Source organism: Vulpes vulpes, chromosome 4 (assembly GCF_048418805.1).
Source record: "Vulpes vulpes isolate BD-2025 chromosome 4, VulVul3, whole genome shotgun sequence".
In the NCBI taxonomy this organism is placed as follows: Eukaryota; Metazoa; Chordata; class Mammalia; order Carnivora; family Canidae; genus Vulpes; species Vulpes vulpes.
In genome coordinates, this window is record NC_132783.1 from 116,299,184 (window position 1) to 116,327,115 (window position 27,932).

General features: G+C 46.3%; 1 protein-coding gene across 1 annotated transcript; it reads left to right on the top strand.

Moving 5' to 3' along the window:
• The first annotated feature begins 12,088 nt into the window (after window positions 1-12,088).
• On the top strand, window positions 12,089-24,423 carry ATOX1 (antioxidant 1 copper chaperone). The gene is made up of 4 exons (XM_026008264.2): window positions 12,089-12,218; window positions 17,210-17,285; window positions 21,131-21,298; window positions 24,285-24,423. Exons 1-3 carry the CDS (start codon window positions 12,213-12,215, stop codon window positions 21,253-21,255), a joined length of 207 nt encoding a protein of 68 aa, XP_025864049.1. The 5' UTR covers window positions 12,089-12,212; the 3' UTR covers window positions 21,256-21,298; window positions 24,285-24,423.
• Window positions 24,424-27,932: the final 3,509 nt, after the last annotated feature.

Below are 27,932 nucleotides of genomic sequence, written 5' to 3' on the forward strand. Positions count from 1 at the left end.
ATTGACAAACTGGTTAACCAGTTGATGAACCTGTATTCTAAAACTACATCACAGTGATAATGCATATAATATAGAATATCATGCAGTAGTTTTAAAAAGAAGAAGATAGAATTATACAGATATGGATGGCTCTCCTTATTTGGATTAACTGAAAAAAAATCAAGTTCAACAAAATATACAGTGAATTCCCATTTATGTCAAAAACAAAACAAAAAACGCCTGATTTCAGTATGTTAAAATCAATATGTAAATGCATAGGAAGAATTTTAAATTTAAAACGATAGTTATTTCCCCTAGAGAATCCCCCAGGTTGAGAGTGATAAGGATAATGTATTATTCAAAAGTTTTACAATGAGACTGTGTCCATGTACTGTGTTGTATAATGGGAGGTTGGAAGAAAAGAAGGGGAATTGGATTACCAGAGGGAGAAGGTAGACAAGAACCCTCACGTGGCCATTGCTATCTTCCACAGGAGAGAGCAAGTTGACATTTTGTGGTAGCTTCCTCACTCAGATCATAAAAACTGGGGACATCTGGGTGGCTCAGTGGTTGAGTGACTGCCCTTGGCTTGGTCCTGGGATTGAATTCCTCATCCAGCTCTCCACAGGGAATGTCCTTCTCCCTCTGCCTATGTCTCTGCCTCTATCTCTCGTGAATAAATTATTTTTTAAAAATCATAAAAACCCTCAGCACTCAGGTGCTGGATAGTTAGTAAATGTTCAGTGAGTAATTTACTACCAATGAATTGTGTGGAGCACTGGTTCTAAAGCAGGGGAGTCAGGGGAGATTTTCCCCCAGGAGACTTGTGGCTTTAGTCACAACTGGGTAGAGGGACTTCAGGCATCTAGTGGGCAGAGGCGAGGGATGCACAGATGCACTGGAAAGACACCCACACCCCTGCCATGACAAAGGATTTTCTGGCCAAAAAAGTCAATAGTGCCAAAGCTCTCAGAGAGACCCTTCTTGGGATCCCTGGGTGGCGCAGCGGTTTGGCGCCTGCCTTTGGCCCAGGGCGCGATCCTGGAGACCCGGGATGGAATCCCACGTCGGGCTCCCAGTGCATGGAGCCTGCTTCTCCCTCTGCCCATGTCTCTGCCTCTGTGTGTGTGTGTGTGTGTGTGTGTGTGACTATCATAAATAAATAAAAATAATAAAATAAAATCTTAAAAAAAAAAAAAGAGAGAGAGAGACCCTGATCTGTCTTCCTGAGTCGTGTAAGGGAGAGTCCCCAGCCTCCTGCTGGTCTTTCTCTCTATTGGCAAGCAAAATCTGGATACCTCTCCTGTACACTACTTGACCCTTCTTTCTGCCAATTCTCCCCAAAGCTATGAGAATCAAGGTAGGAAAAAACGTGGCCAAAACCCCAGAAACTACACTTTAGTGGGGGTATGGGGGAGAGGGAGGGGCATGTGGGGGGATGACTAGGTAAGAAATGATCCTAAGAATGTCAATGCAGTGTTCCCCAAACATAGCTAATCATTTATGGAGGATGCTTAAAAATATGTCTTTGCATTTATTAAACTCTCACCTGTGAACAAAGATCTAGTATAATAATATTCATTACAGCACTGCTTGTACTAGAGATAGGAAACAACCCAAATATGGAGCTACATGGAACTACTCTTATTGTGGACTATCTTGCAACCATAGAGAAAATGAGGCAGGTCTATGTGTACAGTTACAGAGCAATCTGCAAAGTGAAGAATAATGGAAAGAATAAAAAAAGGGGGGCAGTTATTTCTATTCAGATATGCTGGATTGTTCTAGTTATCTCTACACATTCCTGGATGGTGTTGCTGTACATGCATAGGTTACATCTGGAAGGATCACAAGAAACTGTTAATGATTGCTAACAGGGAGGTGAACTTGGGCCCTGTAAGAGAACAGCTTAGTTTTCATTCATCCAAAGTACACTTTGGTACTGATAATTTTTTTTTAACATGTGCATGTATTATTTTTCAAAAGAAATTCAATGTTAAGGGCAGATGTTAAATATAGGAACTACAAATATGGAAACTTTGATCTTTAAAACAGGATAGGGATTAAGAGTACACTTACCTTGATGAGCACTGAGTAACTTCTAGACTTGGTGAATCATTATATTGTAGACCAAAAGCTAATATGTTAACTACACTGGTATTAACATAAAATATGGGCACCTGGCTAGCTCAGTCGGTAGAGCTAGAGCATGAGACTCTTGATCTCAGGGTTGTGAGTTGGAGCACACCTTGGGTATGGAGATTACTTGAAAATAAAATCTTTAATAGAAATAAATTTAAAAAAACACCTTATCCTTTTATAGGTATATGAGGAATTTTGAAAATGAACATCAAAGTTTTAATCAGCCTGCCTACCAGACTACTAACATCTTTTCCTTTTGCTCCTTAGCATACAAAAATCTAAAGAGACACTTTACTGGCTTAGAAACACATGCCTAACGACGCCTACATAGTTCAGTGGTTGAGGGTCTGCTTTTCGCTCAGGGCATGATCCCAGGTTCTGGGATCGACCCTGCATCAGGGAGCCTACTTCTCCCTCTGCCTACGTCTCTGCCTCTCTCTCTCTCTCTCTCTCTGTCTCATGAATAAAGAAATAAAATCTTAAAAAAAAGAAAAAAAGAAACGCATGCCTAATTGGATTTCTCCTTTTTTGGCATTGACTGTCTGCAAACATAGGACTTCCTGAAACTCTATGGAATGCTGATCATGAGCCAGGCAACCTTGTGAATATTCTCTACAAAGATGATGTCATTTATGCCCACAAAAAAATGTATTTCTCATTTCTCAGAAACAGACTCAGAGAGGTTAAGCAACTAGCCGAAGGTCACACAGCTGAGGTTGGAAACTAGGTCTCTCTGACTTCAAATTCATCTTCATTTACCTACTTCTCAATACTGCCCAGGGAAGAAGAATATAGCCCCAAGTAAGAAAAGGGGTTTGGCCTCCTCAAAAATCCCTGAAAGGCTGGAATTATTTCAGGGCCTCAAGTATGCCATCAGGTAATGCTACAGAGACAGCTTTCCAGGTGATTTGAGAATTCTGATATCCATGGCAAATTCTAGAAATCTGCAGGATTTTAAAATTTTAAAAACATATATTACAATATACATAGATATAAATCCCAAGACCATGTAGTTTATTAAAAAGAGCATCTTACAAATTATGTACAGTATGTCATGCATGCTTTAAAAAAATACCAAAAGCGATATATGCATATGTATTTATTAGTGTTTGTGAAACCACAGAACAAGGTCTGAAAGAATGTACAGCAATCTGACTTCCTCTGTGGAAAACAGTGATAATGAGGATTTGAAGGAAACTCACTTTATCTGGATTGTTTAAAAATTTTTACATTAAGAAACTTTCCTTGTATTATGTAATTTAAAAAGTAACTTGGGGGGCACCTGGGTGGCTTAGTCAGTTAAGCATCTGACTCTTGATTTCAGCTCAGGTCATGATCTCAGGGTGTGAAATCAAGCCCCACATCAGGCTCCACATGCAGTGTAACGTCTGCTTGAGATTCTCTCCCTCTCCCTCTACCACTCCCCCTGCTCTCTCTCTCTCTCTCTCTCGCATTTTAAATAAATAAACAAACAAATAAATAAAATCTTTTAAAAAAAAACCTGGCATAACCGTAAGCGTGGCTTCTGAGTATTTACTGTATGTGAGGCACTGAACTAAATATTTTATGAACATTATCTTATTTCTCACAATAATGTTATGAGATAGGTCCAATTATTATCTTTATCTCACAGGGAAAGAAACTCAGGTTCAGAAAGGTTTGTTGCCCAACACAGCTAGGAATTGAACACAGGTTTGTCTAGAGTGTCTCATTACACATAGCTTTAAATCCCTGATGCCTAGAGAAGTACTGCAGTGGCCAAAGGGCTCATGCCTTATCTGAAGAGTCCTTGGTGGTCGTTTGTGTGTGTATATATATATATATATATATATATATATTTAATTGAGGTATAGTTGACAGGCAATGTTACACTGATTTCAGGTGTACCACATAATGACTCAACAATTCTATACATTAGTGTTCCCATGATAAATGTAGTCACCATCTATCACCATACATTATTTTTTTAATAATAAATGTATTTTTTATTGGTGTTCAATTTGCCAATATACAGAATAACACCCAGTGCTCATCCCGTCAAGTGCCCCCCTCAGTGCCCGTCACCCATTCACCCCCACCCCCCGCCCTCCTCCCCTTTCACCACCCCTAGTTCGTTTCCCAGAGTTAGGAGTCTTTATGTTCTGTCTCCCTTTCTGATATTTCCTACCCATTTCTTCTCCCTTCCCTTCTATTCCCTTTCACTATTATTTATATTCCCCAAATGAATGAGAACATATAATGTGAGATCCCTGGGTGGCGCAGCAGTTTGGTGCCTGCCTTTGGCCCAGGGCACAATCCTGGAGACCCGGGATCCAGTCCCACATCGGGCTCCCGGTGCATGGAGCCTGCTTCTCCCTCTGCCTGTGTCTCTGCCTCTCTCTCTCTCTGTGACTATCATAAATAAATTTTTTAAAAAAGAACATATAATGTTTGTCCTTCTCCGATTGACTCATTTCACTCAGCACCATACATTATTACAATATTATTGACTATATTGCCTGTGCTGTACTTTTCATTTTTATGACTTGCTGTATTTTTTTCTGACATAGCTGTTTCCAGTCCTTCCAAGTACCTGGCAGGATTATACTGTCCTGCCCTCCTATAGACAGGTATGACCACATGCCCTACTTTGGCCAAAACAAGGTGAGCAAATGTGACACATCTCTCCTCCAGGAAGAGAAGTCTTTGGAGCTAGTGATTATTTGCTGAGCTCTTCCCTCCCCACACCAGCCCCCATATTCAATATCATTCTATTTGGGGAATTTCCCTTAACCTGGGTCCTTGAGCTGCTCCTCCAAACTGCCCAACCTGCAATGGTCATATGACATAAACAAGAAGAAAATCTGTTGTTTTAAGCCATTAAGGTTTTGTGATGGTTTGTTGCTACAGCATTACCTGGCCTGTATTGCCAGTTACAGATAAGTTTCTAGATCTTCCAGTTTTTTACCAGACACTCAAAATCTGGATCATTCAGTGTTCTTTCTTAACATTTTATTAATGGTATAAAAGTGTTTGGTCCTCACTTTTTTTTAAAGATTATTTATTTGAGAGAGAGCACACACGCAAGCAGGTGGCAGGGCAGGGGCAGAGGAAGAGGAAGAAAATCTGAAGCAGACTCCATGCCCAGCCTGACTAGGGGCTCCATCTCAAGACCCTGAGATCATGAGCCCAAACCAAGAGAGGTCATTCAATCAACTGAGCCACACAGGTGCCCCTTGGTTCTTACTTCTAAAAATACAATGAACATATTCTAGGAAGACTATAGTTGAATTTATTCTTTTTTTTAAAGATTTTATTTATTTATTCATGAGAGACAGAGAGAGAGAGAGAGAGAGGCAGAGACACAGGCAGAGGGAGAAGCAGGCTCCCGACAAGGAGCCCCATGTAGGACTGGATCCCAGATCCCGGGATCACGCCCTGAGCTGAAGGCAGACACTCAACTGCTGAGCCACCCAGGTGTCCCGAATTTATTCTTTTTTAAAACTTTATTTGGAATTGATATATTTCATAAAAAAGCTTTTCTTAAAAAAAATGCTTTTCTTGGTCACTGAAAAGTAACATTGGTACAACTATGCTTACATGTCATGCTACAAATAGATTTTTTTTTTTTTAAAGGTTTATTTATTTATTTATTCAGAGAGAGAGAGAGAGAGAGGCAGAGACACAGGCAGAGGGGGAGAAGCAGGCTCCATGCAGGAAGCCTGACGCGGGCGGGACTCAATCCCCGGTCCCCAGGATCACACCCCGGGCTGCAGGCGGCGCTAAACCGCTGCACCACCAGGGCTGCCCTACAAATAGATTTTAAATTGTAACATATACAGAACATTATATGTTCTGTATGGTTAAAGAACACTTTAACCATTTTTAAGTGTGCAACTCTGTGGCGTTAAAGGTATATTCACACTGTTGTGCAACCAAGCTCCCATGTTTGTAAATGTTGTCAACTAATTAAAAAATATTTTGAGCATTTTAGGAACTAGATAAAATATGTCTGCAGACCAGCTGCAGCCAAATCACAACTCTTCCTGATACCATGCTGCCTTCACCAAGCCTGCACCCCAAGCCACCTGTGCTTGGCAGCCCTTCTCTTCCCACGCATAGGCTTTTCTGAGGGCCTTTTCAGCTCAGAACCTTTGATCCTAATCTGAAGGTTCCTTGATGGATAAAGCAGTGAGACAGCCAGCCTGTACCTCTGCTATAACACAAAAAACAGACACTTGGTATTCCAGAGGGAGTAGACAACAGCTACAAAGGCCTTTCTTTGCAGAGCTTGACCCCAGCATCTGCCAAAGGGTCACTCCAGTAGGGTGAGGTCCAGAGGTAGGATATACCAGAAAGAAGATACCCACCACTTGTCTGTGAACTTGTCATCTACACATGACTACAGTCTATGTACTCCTATCATCATAACAACACTGGGAAAGGGCTCATTTCCCAAGCCCATTGGTTTAGTGCTAAATCTACTTACTCAAGTTTACAAGACCAGTAATAAGACTCCTGCGTAGTCTGGAACTCAGAATTCCTGAATTCTGCTTTTCTTTTCTTTCTTTTTTTTTTTAAAAAAGATTTTATTTATTAGAGACACACACACACAGAGAGAGAGAGAGAGAGAGAGAGAGGCAGAGACACAGCAGAGGTAGAAGCAGGCTCCATGCAGGGAGCCTGACATGGGCCTCGATCCCAGGTCTCCAGAATCACACCCTGGCCTGAAGGCGGCGCTCAACTGCTGAGCCACCAGGGCTGCCCTGAAATCTGCTTTTCAAAAAATTTTTTTCCTGAGATTCATTTTTTTTTTAAGATTTTATTTATTTATTCATGAGATACACACACACACAGAGGCAGAGACACAGGCAGAGGGAGAAGCAGGCCTCCATGCAGGGAGCCCATGTGGGACTCAACCCCGGGTCTCCAGATTCATGCCCTGAGCCGAAGGCAGACGCCCATCCGTTGAGCCACCCAGGCGTCCCTCCTGAGATTCTTAATACATATTATAGAACACATGGCAAAGAAAAATAGAAAGAAAGGAAAGAAAAATCAATAATATTGGAAATGGGTGAGAGTAGCACACATAGATCTGAAGATATGAAAGCATAGTTCATAAAACTTCTTTGAGAGGCAATCTCACTATCAAAATTGAAAGCAAACAGCAGGGCAGCCCCGGTGGCGCAGCGGTTTGGCGCCGCCTGCAGCCTGGGGTGTGATCCTGGAGACCTAGGATCGAGTCCCACATCGGGCTCCCGGTGCATGGAGCCTGCTTCTCCCTCTGCCTGTGTCTCTGCCTCTCTCTCTCTGTGTCTATGAATAAATAAATAAAATCTTTAATAAAAAAAAATGAAAGCAAACAGCAATTCCACCTTAGGAATTTATTCTACATAAACGTTTAAGCAAAGATCTATGTATATGGACTGTCATTACATCATCATTATTAGCATCAAGAGATTGGAAGCAACCTGTATATCAGTGAGAGACTATATCAAGAATATGTCAGGGGCAAGTAACAGGTAGTCTATGTAGCAGTCGAAATAAGAGGGGCTTATATTTGTCATGTAACAAGTCTGCAGTCAAGCTGCAGCTGGCATCAGTTCAGTGAGCACACAGTCAGAACCAGCATCTCTGTAATTCTCTTGGCATTTCCCTCATGGTTGTACTCAAGGTATCACGCCAGTATTCTCAGCAGGAAGGGGAAAGGAGTAGTATCTGTTCTCTTTGTGAAAAAAGCAAGAGCTTTCCAGAAACATTCTGCTTCTGACTCACTGGCCATAGCCATGTCATATGGGCACACTTGGCTGCAAGGAGGATGGGAAAGCAAACATTTAGGGTATTTAGGGATCTGGTCTCTACAGTAGCAAGATAAAAAGACTGGGAGTGAGGGTTGGATTAGCCAACCAATGGTTTCTGCCATAAGGACTAGTTAAATTTTTTTTTAAATATTTTATTTATTTATTCATGAGAATACACAGAGAGGAGAGAGAGAGAGGCAGAGACACAGGCAGAGGGAGAAGCAGGCTCCATTCAGAAAGCCCAACGTGGGACTCGATCCTGGGTCTCCAGGATCACACCCTGGGCTGCAGGCGGCACTAAACCGCTGAGCCACAGGGGCTGCTCAAGACTAGTTAAATTATGGTACAACTGAATACTATAGCATTATGTATCACTAAAAAGAATGAAGGGGATATCCACAAGTAAAGAATAAACTCTATAATATTTTGTAAAGTGACAAAAGCAAGGTGCAAAATTGTATATAGATGCCTTTTGTTTATTTATTTTTTACTTTTTATTTTTTAAACTTTTTTTTTTTTAAGATTTTTATTTATTTATTCATGAGAGACACACACACACACACACAGAGGCAGAGACACAGGCAGAGGGAGAAGCAGGCTCCATGCAGGGAGCCCAACGAGGGACTGGATCCCAGGTCTCTAGGATCAGGCCCTGGGCTGAAGGCAACACTAAACCGCTGAGCCACCCGGGCTGCCCTGCCTTTTGTTTAAAAAGGGGTAGCCAGGGTAGGAGGGAGACTTATTTTCCCCATATACCCTTCTGTGCTATTTGGAATTTCTTAAATAGTATGTACATCAAGAGCCTATAATCCTGCATCCATTCCAGATAACTTCTATAACATTTGCTGTAGTTCATTTCAGGCTTAGTTGTTATGTAAATAACTGGAACGTATGCAGATTATAGGAACTATCATGCACATTTTCCCCTCCTCATTTGTCAAGTGCACTGAGTTTCCGTTTCAGTAACGCTGCCTCTCATTAAGTTGTGCTCTCTCTGCTTCACCTACCCTCTTCCCTAATTCTTTGACCTATTCACTCTTCCTCTGCCTTTCCTTTAGTGCCCCCGTCCCTTTCACAATTGTGCCCCAGTATACAGTTGTGCCCAGTGCTACTAAAATTTTGAGCCTTGCCTTCACTGGACCTAAGGAAATGCTTGGCAGGTCACAAAGAGGTATGAAGGGTTAAGGGGTGAGCATTTTGCCAGTAGGGAAAGAGCCATGTCAGGGAGGCCAGGACCAATTCCAGCAATTAGAATTCTAGTATTTTTTGATGCCTATCATGTGCACAGTAATGCGCTAGGGGTTTGTAGACAGTATCATTTATGTTCTTCCCAATAATACCACAAAATAGTTTTCTTTAAGAAACCCATATGTCCTGGTTTGCCTGGAACAGTCATGGTGTATGCCTATTGTCCTGGCAACCCCTTTTACTCTCAGAAGGTTTGGATAAAAAATTGTATAGTCACCTTAACTATCCTGGTTTTAAAAGTGAGGATATTAAGGTTTAGAGAGGTAAAGTAATCTGCCCAAGGTTATACAGCTGGCAAATGATAGGGCTAAAATTCAAACTCTGGTGTCTATGGCCCTATATGGTTTATTTATTTATTTTTTAAAGATTTTATTTATTTTTTCATGAGAGACACAAGGAGAGAGAGAGAGAAAGAGGCAGAGACACAGGCAGAGGGAGAAGCAGGGTCCCTGCAAGGAGCCCGATGTGGGACTCGATCCTGGGACTCCGGGATCAGGCCCTGGGCTGGAGGCAGGTGCTAAACCGCTGAGCAACCCAGGCTGCCCTCTATATGGTTTATATGGACTGAAATGTGTTCCCTCCAAATCCACACATTGAGGCCTTAATCCCCAAGGTGACAGTGTTTGGAGATGGGCCTTGAAGAGTTCATAAAGGTTAAATGGGGTCATAAGACTGGGGTCTAATTCCATAGGGCTGGTGGCCTTAAAAGAGGAGGAGGAGATACCAGAGCTAGCTCTCCCTGCCATGTGAGGACATGGCGAGAATGCAGCTATCTGCAAGCCAGGAAGAGCAATCTTACCAAGAACTGAATCAGCCAGCACTATGGCCTTGGACTTTCCAGCCTCCAGAACTATGAGAACTGAGAGAAATAAATATTTTTTAAGCCCTCCAGTCTGTGATATTTTGTTAAAGCAGCCTGAGCAGACTAAGAAAGGCTCTCATTTCCATGCTCCTTCCACTCACCATGCTGGAGGTGGGCCTCTTCACTCAGGGCCAGTGTGAGTCAGTGACAGGTTCTGGCCTAGATTTATCCCTTCCATTTTGTGTTCCTTGAACCTAGGCCAAGGGTGGATCCATTACCCTCTTCCCTAAACTGAAGCAGGCAGCTTGTGGTCACTCCCTGTATCAGTGTGTTCTAATCAGGAGAAAGAAACCACACCATAATTGGAACAAGGAAAGTTTAAAAATCATGAGTCTGTGATGAGGCATTGGCTAGTAAGAAGTAAAGAGAATTTTAAAGAATATAGAAACAGCAGATACAAGGAGCAGCCATTGCTGGTAAGGCCAAGATAGTAACATAGAGTATTACACAGAGAAGAATCTCCCAAGCCTCATCCTAGCCTGAGATCCAGGCCTTGTGGCCCACAGAATGGCAGAGAAATGGCTATGATGCCAGGCTGGTGGGACTTGCTAGACATCCATCCTCCAGCTGGAAAATTTCCCTCTGGGGTGCTGGAAAAAGCTATTTACAGAGAGGCACTTCACCGAAGGTACTCTGCTATTGAAAGTACACAAGGAAGGATAGACACAAGGAAGGTGCTAGGCTGCTAGGTGCTGCCTGTCCCTGAACACAGCAGGAGCCTGGTGCTGAGGAAGCCGTTCTCAGAAGATGGGCATGGGGCAACCACTCACATTGCAAGGGTCTGGCAAGTGAGCACACTGGAACCAGAAAGGAAAACCGTTCCCCTTCCAGCGTCTTCCCAGAACTTTTACTGAGAAGTTTTAACATCCTGCCAGAAGGTAAAGGAAAAAAAAAATATTTAAAGAGTCCAGATTCATCTTCATAGAGCAAACAAAAAGGATGAATTGGAGGTGAGACAATAAATCAATCACGAGCACACTTTCTTAAAGAAGTTTCATGTAATAAGACTATATAGTTTTCCTCAACCAGTGGTTCCCCAAACCAAGCAGAGGAGGGGGACTAAAAGTATACCTGGAGAATAAGGGGCAGTGAATCTAGGGTGAAGCCTAGAAGTCTCGGTTGTTAATAAGATGTCCAAGCAGTTCTGTTGATGAGGGACATCTCTGAGACTACTCAGACCGGACCCCTCCGGCAGGTTCCTTGGATGTTCCAAGGGGAGAGCCCCCTCACCCCAAGCTCGTGTGTATGTAGAGGTGTGTGTGTGTGTGTGTGTGTGTGTGTCTGAAGTTCCGAGTCTCCGCATGCCTGTCTCTGTAAGTGTCCTTCATCTGTCTTCACCCAAGGCTGTGGATCTCATATCCTTCTCCACCTCTCTGTGCCTGCCTCTCAAGCCCACTCTCATCTTCCGTCTTGCTGTTCCCTCTGCCTCCCTCCTTCCCCAGTAGCTCATCTTCACCAGATGAACGTGTGCTTTCCACCCTTGACTCAGATTACTTCTTCCCGAAGCCTCCTCAGCCGGCCTCTCCTGCCCCCAACACACTCCAGTCTGAGTTAGAGACCCTTCCTCTGCTCCCACGATACAGCCCCTCTAACACGGCGTTTTCACCTCCTGCTTCCTTGGCTCCCTAAGAGGCGAGGTCTTTTTCACTAGTGCATCTTGGCTACCTAGCCCCGCGCTGGCTCCAGGCTGGGACTCATTTACATCAATAAATGGGATTGTCCCTTTAGGGAGGGGCGGAGTCTGTCGTCTTCACTGCGGGGGGTGGGGGTGGGGCTGGCATTCCCAGCCTCGAATACACGCCTGACACGAAGCAGGTGGTCTAAAAATGGCCAGTAGGCTTTGGAGGCCGGCCCAGCGCGCGGCGGACGAGCGGGGAGTCCCCGGCCCCCACCGCGGGAAAGGAGGCGCGGCGGCAGGCGGCAGTCAGGTGGCTCTCCGCCCGGGGCGGGGCCTAGCCGCCGGCGGATGGGTGGGGGCGGGGCGTAGCCGCACGTGGGGGCGGGGCGTAGCCGCGGGAGGGCGGGCGGGGCGGGGCGTAGCCGGCGGCGGGCCGAGCGGGGCGGGGCCTGGCGGGAGGGGCGGGGCCTGGCGGGAGGGGCGGCCCTCCCCCGCGCCCCGCCCCGGAAACACAGCCGCGCCAGCGCTCCGAGCCGGCCGAAGCGTTGCCGTCGTTGCCGCCGCCGCCACCCGCCATCCAGCCATGCCGGTGAGTGCCCGCTCCCGACCCGCGCAGACCCGGCCCCGCCTTGCGCCCCGGCTGCACCGCGCATCGGCCCCGTCGCTCTTCAAGGGCCCAGGCCGCCGCCGGAGCTCTTGCCTCTCTTCTCGCTCCCTCCCTCCCCATCTACTCCCAGCTTCCGCGACCCTCCAGAAAATCCCTCCAGATCCGAAAGGGGTTTGGTGTAGGAGTCAGGCCTCCGGACATCGGAGCGGCAGGGCCTCCAGTGGTTACAAGCCCAGCCCTTCCCAGCACAGACGAGGGAAACTGAGGCCCAGCGAAGGGCCGAGTCGCTGAGCTCATCCGGGGAGCGAGCCTGTGGCGAACTGGAACTGGACGTCTGGTCCCTGCGCCTTCCCCGCGTGCCCCTGTCTGCCCCTGTCTGCTGAGCCGGCCAGGAGGGGGCGTGGGGGAGGGGCTGGGGTGGCCGTTGCCTCCTGGATGGGGCACATTTTCCGAGATCCGTGGTTTCCTTTCCTTCCTCTTGCCTACTCTGGCCCATTTTCACTTCAGCCCTGGGCGACACTGAATGGAGACAGTGCTTTTAACCTTTCCTACGATCACTTTCCGACCCTGAACCTAGGAGCCCATGGGAGGTTAAGGGACCTGCTCACAGTTGCCAGTTGCTCAAAGACAGAGTTTGGGGAGGAATGAGTAGGTCTTAGGCGCCTTTGCCGCTCACTCAGGCTTAATGCACATACATGGTTGCTCAGGACCTCATTTTGTAGATAAGAAATTCAGGACTTTTGCAGATAAGAAAAGAAAAAGCCCAGTAACTTACTCATGGTCTCCTTGAGGCAGTGAGTAGGGCTAGGATTAAGCCCCTTATCTTCAGGCTCCCAGTCTCTTCTGGCCTGACCACTTGGGAAATAAATGCCAGACAAAAGTAGTTATACCGGATTGAAAGTAAGCTGTGATGCCAAGTATATCCTGTAGATCCTGGTTTGGGGTCATGTGGTGTTGAGCGGTTTCCCCCAGAGTGCCTAGTTTATGGCTCTGATTCAAGGGGATACCCAGAGGTGTTCCACAGATGCCCTGTGTCTTAGCAGCCTAGCTTTGGGGAGCTGACACGTAAGCCAGTGGCCCCCTGGGCCAAGCCACAACCATCTCAGGTGTCCTTTCCCTTGGGGCTTGCCAGGTGCCTTGAGACAAATCCTCAGACAACACAAGTATGGACAAAGAACCTAACAGGATCGGCCCTCCTCCTTGAGCAAATCTGCCTGTGGCAATGTTCAGAGGACAACATTAATCACCCTGGGACTGAGATGGTCACCAGGTGTTTGTAGAGGGTGGCAGTGAAGCAAAGGCCAGCTTGAGGATCACTCTATTGACAAGCTAGAGACCCTCCAGAGCAGATGGTCAGAATGAAGAGGGTACTTGGCACCATATCACAAGATGAGCAACTGAAGAAAGGAGGGTATTAGTCAAGGGCTGTGGTCAAAACTGGTCAGTGTGTCACCCGAGAGGTTTCTCAGACAAAAACTTGGAATCTCAGAGGCCTCTTTGAAAAATCTGTGCCCTTGCTTGCCAGCTGGGTGACCTTGGGCAAGCTGCTTTATCTCTCTATCTCTCTGTGCCTTGATTTCATCATCTGTAAAATGGGGATAAAAGCTGTGATCTCAAAGGACTATTGTTAGTATTATCTGGAAGAATGCCAGTAAAATATGTAGCATATAATCACTGATGTTGCTAGTTCCCAAGAAATGTTAGCTCTCGTGTAGACCAAGGACAAGTGGGTAGAACTACAGGCAGGCAGGTGTTAATCCCATTTTAACAAGGACCACGGTGGTTAAAAGTTTAGGCTTTGGAGACATTTTCAGTATAGGCCCTGGCTCCTCACTAGCTGTGTCACCCTGAGTGAGTGCCCTAACCTCTGAATCTCAAACCCTTGTGTGTCAAGGGATAATAACACCCATCTCATGGGAACCTTGTGGTGATTAAACAAAGTAATGCACACAAAGTGTTTAGAACAATATCTGGCATGTAGTCCACATTCAAATATTAGTATTAGTAAACCCCTGACTGACATTGTGTTCAAAGATTAAATATCCGGGATATTTGAGAATTTCTTCTCTTGGAGGGGGCTGGACAGCCACCCCACTGCATTTCTGCCCTTCCAGTTCTGAGATTCTATTAAAGAATTGCACAGTTTACTGGACTTTTTCATGGCTTTAAAGGACATGTCTTAGAGGTGACAGACCAGTCTGAGGCTCTGAGGGGCTGAGGCAACAGGGGATTGGGATTCTCTGTAAAGAATGGGTTGCTCTATCCATGAAGTAGATTTTCTACCACCCTCAAATTGACTTGTGCAAGTCGGAGGGGAAGAGCACTGAATTGTAACTTTTGCCACCCAGACGCCGCCTCCTGGTTTCTGACCTCTGTACTATGGAGGATGAAAGGAGACCCGCTCTCTGTAGGCAGCGGCAGAAAGCTTCACATATTCTTTTTTTTTTTTTTTTTTTTTTTTTTTAGCTTCACATATTCTGTTGACTTAGGTTCTTGGGCAGCATAAACTTGCATTTCTTCACAAGCTGTCCCACTCCCAGAGCTCCTGCTGAGAGTCAGGGTCGCAGGGTGGCAGCTGGCAGTGCTGTTGGCTGCTCCACAACTAGCAAAATGTCCCTGGAGCCAGGAAGGCCTGGGTTCATATCCTCAGCACAGACTTGCTACAGGACTGTGAGCAGCTCAGTGAACCCCTGGGAACTTCAATTTCCTTTGGAGTAAAATGGGGTCTCGAGCTCCCTTTCCAAGCCAAGTGAGAACTAATTTTAAAATACCATATACAGAGCATTTGGCACAGAGGTGCACTCAGGCACAATAGATTTAGGCCTTATATTGGTCTTACAAACCCTTTAAAGCTTTGGGTGGGTTGGGATGCCTGGGTGGCTCAGCAGTTGAGCGTCTGCCTTGGGCTCAGGGCGCATGATCCCAGGGCCCTGGGATCGAGTCCCACATCGGGCTCCCTGCAAGGAGCCTGCTTCTTTCTCTGCTATGTCCCTGCCTCTCTCTCTCTGTGTCTCATGAATAAATAAATAAAATCTTAAAAAAAAAAAAAAGCTTTGGATGGGTATATGCAGGTGCAAACTATTGACAAATCTGGATTGTCTGCTGGTTATTCTAGAGCAGGAGTCACCACACTTTTTCTTAAAGGGTCAGGTAAATACTTTAAGTGCTTGAGGCTTCATGAACCATGTGGTCCCTACAACTACTCAACTCTGCCATTCCAGGAAAAATCTACAGTGTCTTTTGTGACCTGGCCTTAGAAGTCACATGATGTAATTTAAGCCATATTCTACTGGACACACAGAGCAACCCTGAGACATTGTGGAATGGGATTTCCTAAGGGCATAAATCAGGAGGTAGAGGTCACTGGGGCCATCTTGCATGCTGGCTCCCATACTTATAATGTTCATCCCACTCACTAACCTAGAGAAAGGACTCTCGTCCCCGTTTTGCAGATGTAGAAACCAAGGCAAAGAGGAGTTGAATAACTTACTCATGGTCATACAGCTTGCCAGAGTTGGGAACTGAGGCCGGTCTTATTTCCAGAGGTTTTATTTTATTTTATTTAAGTTTTTATTTATTTATGATAGTCACACACACACAGAGAGAGAGAGAGAGAGGCAGAGACATAGGCAGAGGGAGAAGCAGGCTCCATGCACCGGGAGCCCGACGTGGGATTCGATCCTGGGTCTCCAGGATCGCGCCCTGGGCCAAAGGCAGGCCAAACCTTTGCGCCACCCAGGGATCCCTTATTTTCAGAGATTTTAAAATAGAAGATGTATTGGTATAGAAATCTTTGTCTGAAAGCAAAGGAAGGACCCAGGGTTCCTCAACCAGTTGTGTCAATCATCTGTTCACTCAACAAAATGCAGTAAGCACCCACTCTGTGCCAGGCGCTGTTCAAGTATCGGGTCGCAGCAGTGAATTCAACAAAGCTTGCCTTAAGGCCCTTGGACACTATAGGATGTTGAGCCTGTACGAAGAGTCGAGGAGTCTGGGGTCCCTTACTGGCCCAGCCTCCACCCCGCTGGGAGACCTGGCACATCCCTTCTCGTCCCAGGACTTGGGTGCTGCCTCTGACAGCACGTGGATGAGAACAGTGATCTCTGTGTATCAGAATGCCAGAGAAGCTTATTAGCCATAATAGACACTCCAGCCCAGACTTGTGGATCAGAACTAGCGGTTTTTGCAAGTTCCTGGATGATTCTAATGCATAAGATGATCTTCTGATGCATAAATAAGACCACCAGATCAGCATTGCTGAGAGTCCATGGGCCTACTCAAATCACAGTTATCAGTGGTCTTGAGACAAATCCTACAGGATTTGCTCAAGAATCAAGATTTTGAAGGTCAGACTAGACACCAACATTTTATTTTTATTATTTATTTATTTATTTTTAAATATTTTATTTATTCATGAAAGACAGAGAGTGAGGGATCCCTGGGTGGCGCAGTGGTTTGGCGCTTGCCTTTGGCCCAGGGCGCGATCCTGGAGACCCGGGATCGAATCCCACATCAGGCTCCCGGTGCATGGAGCCTGTTTCTCTCTCTGCCTCTCTCTCTGTCTCTCTGTGACTATCATAAATAAATAAAAATTTAAAAAAAAAAAAAAGAGAGTCAGAGACACAGGCAAAGGGAGAAAGAAGCAGGCTCCCCACAGGGAGCCCATTATGGGGCTTGATCCTGGGACTCCAGGATCACGCCCTGAGCTGAAGGCAGATGCTGAACTACTGAGCCACCCAGGTGTCCTGGGATTATCTCATTCAATACAACCTGTGAGATGGAGAAACCCTTACTTAACTCCACTTTCCAGTTTAAGAGAGTGGGGCTCAGAAACAAGCTACTGGTGAGTCTGATGACAGCCAGATCTTGCCCTGTCTCTGCTTTCTGTCTTGGCCTCTAGGTGGGCCTGCATGCTGGTGGAGTGTGTGTGTCATGCTGAAGGACTTGCTTATGGTCCCCTTTGTTTATTTTAGAAGCACGAGTTCTCTGTGGACATGACCTGTGAAGGATGCTCTAATGCGGTCAGTCGGGTGCTCAACAAGCTGGGAGGTGAGTGAGTGGCCCTCGGTTAGGGGTGAGGTTGGGGAGGCTGACGCACTTAAATCATGTTCAAATGCTTGCAGACATGGATCAGGAGAAGCTTGAGTTAAAGCTGCTAATAACAGTAAAACTAAAATGTATTGAGTAGGGGATTCCTGGGTGGCTTGGTGGTTGAGTGTCTGCCTTCTGCTCAGGGTGTGATCCCAGGGTCCGGGATCAAGTCCCACATCAGGCTCCCTATGAGGAGCCTGCTTCTCTCTCTGCCTGTGTCTCTTGCCTCTCTTCTCTGTGTCTCTTATGAATAAATAAATAAAATCTTAAAAAAAAATGTATTGAGTACTTAGCATGTGCCCTTTACTCTGCCTAGTGTGGTTTCTGTGAGCCACATCATCTGTTCCTCACCACAGCCATTTAGGTTGCTTCTTGGACTATCTCCAGCCTCAGCAAGAGGAACTGAAGTTCAGAGAGGTTAAGCAACTTAGCTGAGATCACACAGTAAGTGGCAGAGCTGGGATTTGCCACACAGTCTAGCTCAGAGTCCTGGCAGCACTAGTTAATGTGTTGGTGGTCTTCAGTGTGATAATTTTGCATATGCTACATTTGAGTGTCATTTTCTATTAACATTTAGAAAATTGTAATATTTAAAAAAATGAACTTTGACTTGAGTCATGTGCAAAACTCCTAAAGCACCTCTTCTGGACATATTTAGAAAATCATTATTCTCATCCAGCCTCCTTGGTTCTCAGCTGGGGAGACTGAGGTCTGGACCTGGGTTTCCGAGAGGTAATGACTGAGATATGACCAGTGTTCTGATAGTGCTAAGATTTTCACTTTTAAAACCCTAGATAGGGATCCCTGGGTGGCGCAGCGGTTTGGCGCGTGCCTTTGGCCCAGGGCGCGATCCTGGAGACCCGGGATCGAATCCCACATCAGGCTCCCGGTGCATGGAGCCTGCTTCTCCCTCCGCCTGTGTCTCTGCCTCTCTCTCTCTCTCTGTGACTATCATAAATAAATAAAAAATTAAAAAAAAAAAAAAAAAAACCAAACCCTAGATAGCGGGGATCCCTGGGTGGCTCAGCGGTTTAGCGCCTGCCTTTGGCCCAGGGTGTGATTCTGGAATCCCAGGATTGAGTCCCACATTGGGCTCCCAGCGTGGAGCCTGCTTTTCCCTCTGCCTGTGTCTCTGCCTCTCTCTTTCTGTGTGTCTCATGAATAAATAAATAAAATCTTAAAAAAAAAAAAAAGAAAAAACCTAGATAGGGGGCACCTGGGTGGCTCAGTGGTTGAGTGTTTGCCTTTGGCTCAGGTTATGATCCCAGGGTGCTGGGATCAAGTCCCACATCGGGTTCCCCGCAGGGAGCCTGCTTCTCCCTCTGCCCGTGTCTCTGCCTCTCTCTCTCTGATGAATAAATGAAATCTTAAAAAAATAAATAAAATAAAGATTTTATTTATTTATTCATGAGAGCCACAGAGAGAGAGGCAGAGACACAGGCAGAGGGAGAAGCAGGCTCCATGCAGGGAGCCTGACGTGGGACTCGATTCCAGGTCTTCAGGATCAGGCCCTGGGCTGAAAGCGGTGTTAAACCGCTGAGCCACCCGGCCTACCCCCCTTTTTTTTCTTTCTTTCTTTCTTTCTTTCTTTCTTTCTTTCTTTCTTTCTTTTGTTCTTTTTTTTTTAAAGAAATAAAATCTTCATTTATTTTTTTTTTAAAGATTTATGTATTTATTCATTCAGAGAGAGCGAAGAGAGAAGCAGAGACACAGGCAGAGGGAGAAGCAGGCTCCACACCGGAAGCCCGATGCGGTACTCGATCCTGGGTCCCCAGGATCACACCCCTGGCTGCAGGCGGCGCTAAACCGCTGCGCCACTGGGGCTGCCCAAGAAATAAAATCTTTAAAGAAGAAAAACAACCCTAGATAATACCCAGATTTCAAAGGCCTTCCACATGGACTTGATCTCATTAGCACTTCAATCTCTGAGCTGGCCTTTCCATCTGTGGAATGGGAGTGTTGACACCAGAGCCCAGGAGGGGAAGTGACTTGCCCAAAGTGAGTCAATGGCTGGTTTCTAGTCATGGAAACCATAATCTTAATTTGAAAGTCTGAAGCAGCGGGGAAAACCTGGCTGCTGATTTGCCGTGTGACTGCAGCCTCTTCTCCCTGGGGCCTATTTCCCCAGCTGTGGTATGGTATGGGCGTGTCAGCCTATGTTAGCTTCTGCCGTGGATACCATAAGAGGAAAACTGCTTAGGGGCCCCTCCAATATGAAGTGGCACATTCTGGATGAAGTGAGGAGTGCGGGTGGGCCTGCTTTCACTCTTGATGACTTGAGAACACCCGACCAGGAGTCTGGGCTGTAAGCAACACAGTTTAAAACTCACTGGGTTAGATGATCCTAGAGTTTCTTCCAGGTTTATGATGCTGCCAAAATATTTATTCCAAAGAGGAGGGAGACACTTCTTTTTCTTTTTCTTTTCCTTTTTTTTTTTTTTTTGTATTTTTTTTATTGGAGTTTAATTTGCCAACATATAGTATAACACCCGGTGCTCATCCCGTCAAGTGCCAAGGAGGGAGAAACTTCTGAACCAAAAGACAAAAATCCAGTGTGTAAGGGCACATTATGGTTTTTTTTTTCTCCCTCAGTATCTGTTAGGTACAAATTCAGACATTCTGTACTGTGGGCTTTTTAAGGCTCTTTGATGTTTGGGGAATCTCCCTTTGACCTTGGATAGATGGCCCCATCTTTTACCACTGTCCCTACTTGGGTAGCCTTTTGAGGTGGGTCAGAAGGGCTTTCTGAGTTGGGGCCTTAGATGAGCAGTGCTGAGCCTGAGGAATCACAGCTAATGGCCTGTGTGAACCGGATAGATCACAGGTGCTGACCACCCCCAATTCCTTCATGTACAGATGGGGAAACTGAGGCCCATTTTGGGCAGGACCCGCTTGTGGTCATCCAGCAAGTCAGTGATGAAGCCAGGCCTAGAACCTATCACGGCCTCTCCCTCTGGATCCCATCGTCTCCACAAGATGGCATCTCTAGCTATTCCCATGTACTGGTCTGTGGGGAGGGAGAAGCTTGAAATTGAGTTAGCCCTTTAGGGTGGTTTTATAATATCAACATTTAAAATGTGCCCATCGGTTGCTCACAATTTCCATTCTGTAAATTCATGGTATAGAAATATTTTCACAAGTTTTATAGGATGTGTTCAAGTATGTTTATTGTAGCATTGTGTGATAATCCGCAGTGTGGATGTCCCATACATCTACTCGATCCCCTGCTGAGGGACACTGAGGTTGCTGCTTCGAATTTTGCACTATTATCACACAACAATTACTTTTCACTTGTCTGTCTGAGAGAAAGACTGGGTAGATGCTGTGCTGTTCATAGTGACTTCTGGAGATAGGAGAGAGTAGGGGGCCTTCCACTTTCCAGTTTTATTCAGAAATGTTTGCTTTTTTTTTTTTTTTTCCAATGGTGTGTATTATTACTTTTGAAATTAAAAAGAAGAGAAAACTTAAAAGAAGCCCCAGTCTCAAGCAGGGGTTGGCAAACTATAGTCTACGGGCCAAATCTAGCCCACATTCTTTTTTTGTACCGCTGAGAATGGTTTTTAACATTTTTAAAGGGGTGTAAAAGCAATACACACAGAGACAAGAATATGTAGCTGAGTGCATTTGGCCCCAGAATGCCTAAAACATGACTTTGGCCCTTTATAGGAAGAATGTGCTGATCTCTGGCATGGAGGAAAGGGGAAGGTGGTTGTGAATAAGAATTCTGGAGCCAGCATTCTTTCTTGCCCCAACTGGGAGGGTCTCTGCTTCCTCTCCACACACCCTACTTCCTTTTCCTGCAGGAGTTGAGTTTGACATTGACCTGCCCAACAAGAAGGTCTGCATCAACTCTGAGCACAGCGTGGACATTCTGCTGGAGACCCTGGAGAAAACAGGAAAGGCCGTTTCCTACCTCGGCCCCAAGTAGTGAGGGCCTGGACCCTGAGCCCATGATGGACCAAAGGGAGCAGGTGGGTGAGGCCCCAGCCCTTGGACGGAATATTTCATTAGCTAATGCAAATCATGAGTTCAGGGAATCCTCACAGCCCCCTGAGAATATGCGGAGCACTGTGTTATGTCTCCCAGGGTCTCTTTTATGACTTGGGGAACGCATCTCATGACCAACAGGGTTTAAGTATAGGGCGTATGAGCCTGAGCAGTGCTTTGATAAATTGTCCCATCTGCAAGGACACCTATGTCCTGGGCCTTATGCTCCTGTGTGCTGACCAGGTTCAGCTAATTCAGCTTGGCCTCTCTCCTTGCTTGGAACTGCTGTCAGCTTCCTGAGCATGCCCTCTGCCCCCGACTGGTGCAGAACAAATCCTCATCCAAGCAGGATGTCCCCTTTAATTGTACAAAATCCAGAGAGGCTTATAGGTGACCAAAATCAGTTGGTTGCAGAACCAGGATAGACCTTATGTATCGCTCCAGCACTCCTTCCCTCTCTGCACAACCCCAGCTTCAGAATCCTTCATGGCACAGCCTTTCCTAGCTGTTACTGCCCTTGCAGTGCCTTTGGTGCTTGAATGACAGTGATTGCCACATCCCTGATGTGGATCAGCCCTCTCAATGCCATTGAGAAACAGGAGGCCTGGCAAGGGGAAGTGCCTTGACTGAAGCCCCACCCAGGAGGGTGGCAGAGACAGGATGAGGGTGTCCCAAATTGGAATCTGTAGTGGCCAGTGGCCTCATCCCTGGAAACAGGCCCATGAGACCCTCCTCTCCCAACTGACTGCTGGGCTGTGCTGGTGTCCTGTGTATGTGGTGATGTCACATGCAAATCATGAGGGGTCAGAGGCCTCTGTTTTCCTGATCCCCTGTCCATCCATGGACACAGCCCATGATCAGGAGTGAGCTTGGGATGAATACTGAGAATTCTGGCATTCTGATTCCAGCTCTGTCCTCATGTCACGCTATGACTTTGGATACTTCTCCTTACATCCTGGAAACTCAGACCTTTCATCTGTAAGATGGGGCCACAGCCTCTATCCTATTTTTCTTCCTTATGGGGATTCCTGTGAAATCCCTCTGAATAGGAAGGATTATGCTCAAAGGGAGGATAATGTTTCCACCATGCGAGGATCAGTGATCATCATATGGTCCCTGCACCCTGAGGAGTTTAGGAGGAGACTGATGCATGGCCCTCTGGGCCCCTCCAGCCATCCCAGGTAGTAGCTCTGTTTCATACTGGGTCTCCATGTAAGATTGTGAGATTGTGGTTGATATAAGCGCTCCACAAGAAAGGATGGAGGGAGGGAAGAGACAGAACTTTCTGAGTGGGCAAAACACCTGGGGGAGCCCCAACGTAGACCCCTTGCATTGGAGACTCCTGGCCTGAGCGTGTGCATCTTATTCAGCTAAAAGAGTACTGCCTGCCAGTTGTAAACGATGTATAACTGGATGTGTCTTCTTCTCATAGTAGTCTTTGAATTTATTGAGGTGAAATTCACATAACATACCATTAAAGTGTACGATTTAGCGGGTTCACTGCATTCACGGTGTTGTGCAACTCTGATTTCAAAGCTTTATCCCCCACCCCCAAAAAAAACGGCCCAAACCCATTTAGCGGACATTCTCCACTGCCGCCCGCCCCCCCCCCCCCCCCCCCCCCCCCCCCCCCCCCCGCCCCTGGGAGCCACTAATCTGCATTCTGCCTCTGATTTGCCTCTTCTGGATGTTTCATTTAAAAGGAACCGTAGGGGATCCCTGGGTGGCCCAGTGGTTTGGCGCCTGCCTTTGGCCCAGGGTGCGATCCTGGAGACCCGGGATCGAATCCCACGTCGGGCTCCCGGTGCATGGAGCCTGCTTCTCCCTCTGCCTATGTCTCTGCCTCTCTCTCTCTCTCTCTCTCTCTCTCTCTTTCTGTGACTATCATAAATAAATAAATAAATTAAAAAAAAAAAATAAAAGGAACCATAGTATTTCACTTAGCATAATGTCTTCAGGATTCATCCAAGCTGTAGCTGGATCAGCACTTTATTCCTTTCTATGGCTGAATAATTCTCAAGAGTTTTTAATTGATTTATTTACCTTTGCTTTTTTATTTTGGAAATTTTAGTCATACAAGTAGTAAAATGAATCCCCACGTACCCATCACCCAGATCCAATGATCAGCCATTGCCATCACTGTTTCATCTATGCATGCCACCGCCTCCCCCTATTATTTTGAAGCAATTTCTAGATACCAGCTAATTTTATCTGGGCACATGTCTGCAAACATGAGTAGTATGGAAAGGCTCCTGCAGATTCAGATGCACAGCACTGGGTAAGAATCACCTGCCAAACAGCTCCCTGCCCATCTCTGCTGCATCTATCTCAATCTGTTTTAAGACACTTCCCCAGGGAGCAGCCCTGGTGGCTCAGCTCAGGGTGTGATCCTGGAGACCCGGGATCGGGATTGAGTCCCACGTCAGGCTCCCTGCATGGAGCCTACTTCTCCCTCTGTCTGTGTCTCTGCCCCCCTCTCTCATTCTCTCTCTCTCTGTGTGTCTCTCATGAGTAAATAAATAAAATTAAAAAAAAAAAAAAAGACACTTCGCCAATGACCAATGTGATGCCAGGTTTGGGAATCAGAGATAGAGCATTTCTGGGTAATAAAGTCACCTGGACTGTCTGTTCATTGGCAGATTTGTTTGCTTGTGATTTTGTTCATTGCCTCCCCTGTATGCATTGAAACAGGACAAGGAGTATCATTCCAGCAGCCCCGGAAGTTCCCCAGAAAAAGGCGTTGGCAGAGATTGGCTTGCGTGAGATTAGTGGGTGCCAGCCACCACGACAGACTTGGTGGGCGTAGTGTGTGGGGCTGAACACGGGGCGCTAGTTCCACTCTAGCACCTGGGTTTCCTACTTCCTTCGCCTCCCACAGCTGCCCCTTAGTGAACCCCTGCTGCTTTTGCAATGCCTTCCTGTGCACAGCAGATGGTGCTTTTGTTCCACCTAACTTCTCGTCTCTTTCAGGATGCTGATCCTCTCCTGCCTTCCAGAGAGACCTGGGGCCTGGCAGTCCTGCTCAGCGATGGCAGTTCCTGACAGAGACCCTCACTTGCCCCGTTCCTCCCTAGCTTCCCTGTAATAAAGTTGAGCCACTTTTGCTGGAGGTGTCATCTCTTGCAATGTCTGGATGTTACTTGCTCACATGTAATAAAAGAGTAATTACAGTGCTTACTCGGGTTGGAGTTCTAAGGGCTCCCAGCTGGGAGCAACTGGCCTGACAGATCCTGATTCTTTGGGCTGTGATCTCCAGCAAGTCACTTGCCCTCTCCATGCTTCCCTTTTCCTATCTACAAAGTGAAGATGTTGGGCCACATGGGTGACCCCCCCCTCCTTTGTTTTCAGTATCTTGAAAGACTTGTCTGTCATCAAGTGCATCACATCTAAGGGTTGTTAAATCTTATAACAGTTGGAATAGTGGGTAAAAGGGAGACTGCTTGGGATAGAGTCCAAGCTCCAGTATCTCCCAGCTGGGCCACGTAATTTCTCAGTGTCCACACACATAAAATGTAACAATAGCATCTACAGCAAATGGTGGGGTGTGTGGATTAAATGAGGTGACATGTGTAAATCACCTCAAGTCATGCCTACCAGTTAGTAAACATTTTTTTTTAAGATTTTATTTATTGATTCATGAGAGACACAGAGAGAGAGGCAGAGACATAGGCAGAGGGAGAAGCAGGCTCCCTGTGGGGACCCTGATGTGGAACTCTATCCCAGGACTCCAGGATCACGCCCTGGACCAAAGGCAGGTGCCCAGCCGCTGAGCCACCCAGGCGTCCCAACAGTAAACCATTCTTAATTCACTCATTTGTGTGTATTCACTAACCATCCGTCTATAGAAATCACGTAATTCCAGTCAGCCTAAAAATTAGTGTTTTACAGAGTTCTTTCAAATATGTCAAAACAAAGGGAATGTTTTACTGTGTGTAGCTTTATTTTATTAAAAGAAATATATTTCTTTAAGCCAGCCATTCTCAAACTTACTGTCTTAGGACCCTTTTATACTCTTCAAAATTCTTACTGTGTATCTCAAAAGAGCTTTTGGTTATGTAGGTTGTGCCTTATTAGAAGTTAAAACAAATTTTTGAAACAAGAATATACGTACGTGTATGCATCCCATTAGCCATTGGGTCTAGATGAAGCCATTGCGCGTCACTTAGATTCTGGAAAATTTCACCACATGATTGTTAGTGAAAGAAAAAGGCTCCTTACAGAAATAGCTTTTCCCTCTTTGCCTTCTAAAAGGGTTTTGGGTACCACACGTTGAGAGTCCCTTTAACTCTTTCTTGGGTATTGATGGGGGTGGACCAGCGCTGCTGGGCTTGGATGTGACCCAGCTCTGCAGCTGTGACCTCGGATAAGCAACCTAATCTCCCCGGAGGCAGTTTCCTCCTCTGCACCCAGATGATGCCGGCACCTCAGGGAGCTTGGTATCCAGAAGTAAGACGTTGTTTCCACTCTAAGTTGTGTGTTCCCTTATGAAATTATTAAACAAGTCTCAACCATTTCAGCCATTGTGGCCCTCAGCACAGGGACGCTCCCAACCTTCATGGTATCTGGCTTCCTTGGCCACCAGATGGCAGTGTCCTCTGGGTTTAACCATCAGGATAAGTTTAAGACCAGTCCCATGACTATACTTCAATAAAAAAATCAATTGTGTTTATATATAAAAAAAAAAAAAAAAGACCCATCCTGTGGGTTCTGGGAGGATGAACCTGAGGGTTTTTCTTTCTTTTTTTTTTTTTTAGTTTTTTATTTATTTATGATAGTCACAGAGAGAGAGAGAGAGGCAGAGACACAGGCAGAGGGAGAAGCAGGCTCCATGCACCGGGAGCCCGACGTGGGACTTGATCCCGGGTCTCCAGGATCGCACCCTGGGCCAAAGGCAGGCGCCAAACCGCTGCGCCACCCAGGGATCCCCCTGAGGGTTTTTCCATTCTCAGAGCCTCCCAGGAGACCTGATTTAGGCTGGCTGGCCCATCCAGAACGTCCCAGGATTGAGGCACCAGTGCTGCTTGGGACAAGTGGCCCTTGGAGTTCTTTCCCACCCCCCTCCCCCACCTGAGTTTCTTGTTTGGTCCCTTGGTTCTGTTCTTGGAGGCTCCAGAGGGGCCTGCCTGCAGCCCAGCTGGCCGTCCATGGAGCAAGTGAGTTTACATAGTGGAGTGGGAGTTTCTGTGGGGGTAGGAGTGGGGTGGGGGCGCATGTGTCAACATACTTCTCAGGGCTTCCTGTGCCTGACCCAGCCTGACCCAGCCCTCATGCAGCCAGATCAGTCCATGCTGCTCCCGGTAAATGAAATGTTCTCCTCTGCCTGCCTCTCCACCACCACCCTGTCTCCGTGTACAAATTTCCTTCCCTGTCTTACATACCACAGCTTCCATGAAACCTCTCCACAACTGGAAGTAATTTATTTCTTCTCCTGGCCCTCACAGCATCTGTCCCACCCGCTTCAGTGTTAAGACAAAGCTTTTGGTCCACGTGTCTTCCCTATCCTCACAGACCAGGCCAAGCACGGAACAGGCACTGAGGGAATATTTGATGGCTGTGTAATAGGCACCATTTGGGGGGTGTTTACTGGGTGTCATGCTCTTACATTAATGTCATTCCATCCTATCTGGTCCTCACAAGACAGTGGATGAGGACAGACCCTGGTGTGTGTTGGGTGCACAGTAGATGTTTGTTGGGTTAATCTTTCAGAAGAGGAGATTGCCTGGTCTAATCCTTTCAGCAGGCTTATATTTTTGTCATAGGTCCTTGGTTGTGAGTACAGCAACCTAGAGTGACCTCTGGGGTGTTCCCAATAATTGTCATTGTCATTATTTCTGGGACTAATGGGGTAAAGCTCCTAGCAGCTTTGCCTCTGTCAAACAACCCATCTTGTGGCCAGAGCCTTGGTTTGTCCAGTGCTGACAGAGCCCACAGCTACAGAGAAGCCCTCTGCCCCTCAAGATGCTGGAGGTAGAGCCTGGGAGCTGGACTTGAGTGAGGCTGTGTCCCCCCCACGGTGGTGTGGGCCTCAGAGTGAGCCCCTCCACAAGCTGAGTGAGCTTAAGCCAATCACTTCCTGGCTCAGCCTCCTGTTAAATACAAGATTTTTATTTTTGACTGTTTTTTTAAAAACAGATTTACTGAGGTATAATTCCATTCAATTAATTTCACACATTTTAAATGTGTGATTTTTTTAAAAGATTTTATTTATTTATATAAGAGACAGAGAGAGAGAGAGAGAGAGAGAGGCAGAGACACAGGCAGAGGGAGAAGCAGGCTCCATGCAGGGAGCCTGACGTGGGACTCGATCCCAGGACTCCAGGATCACGCCCTGGGCCAAAGACAGACGCCCAACCACTGAGCCACCCAGGAGTCCCAAATATGTGATTTTTAAAGACACAAACACACACTCATGAATTGATATGCAATCAAGATAGTGATTAGATCACCTCAGAAAGTTTCGTCAGGTCTCTTGGCAATCCCTCCCCCTCCCCTCCCCACCCCAAGCAACTACCATTCTGCTTTCTGCCAGAATCAGTTTCAATGCTCTAGACTTTTACATAAATCCAATCATACAGTATATACTCATTTTTGTCTGTTTTTTTCCCACTCACCATGATT

What these genes read in the sequence shown, in the direction of transcription:
- ATOX1 (XM_026008264.2), top strand. An exon ending in GGTGCTCAACAAGCTGGGAG is followed by an intron (nt 17,286 to 21,130) that starts GTGAGTGAGTGG and finishes CTTTTCCTGCAG; the next exon opens with GAGTTGAGTTTGACATTGAC.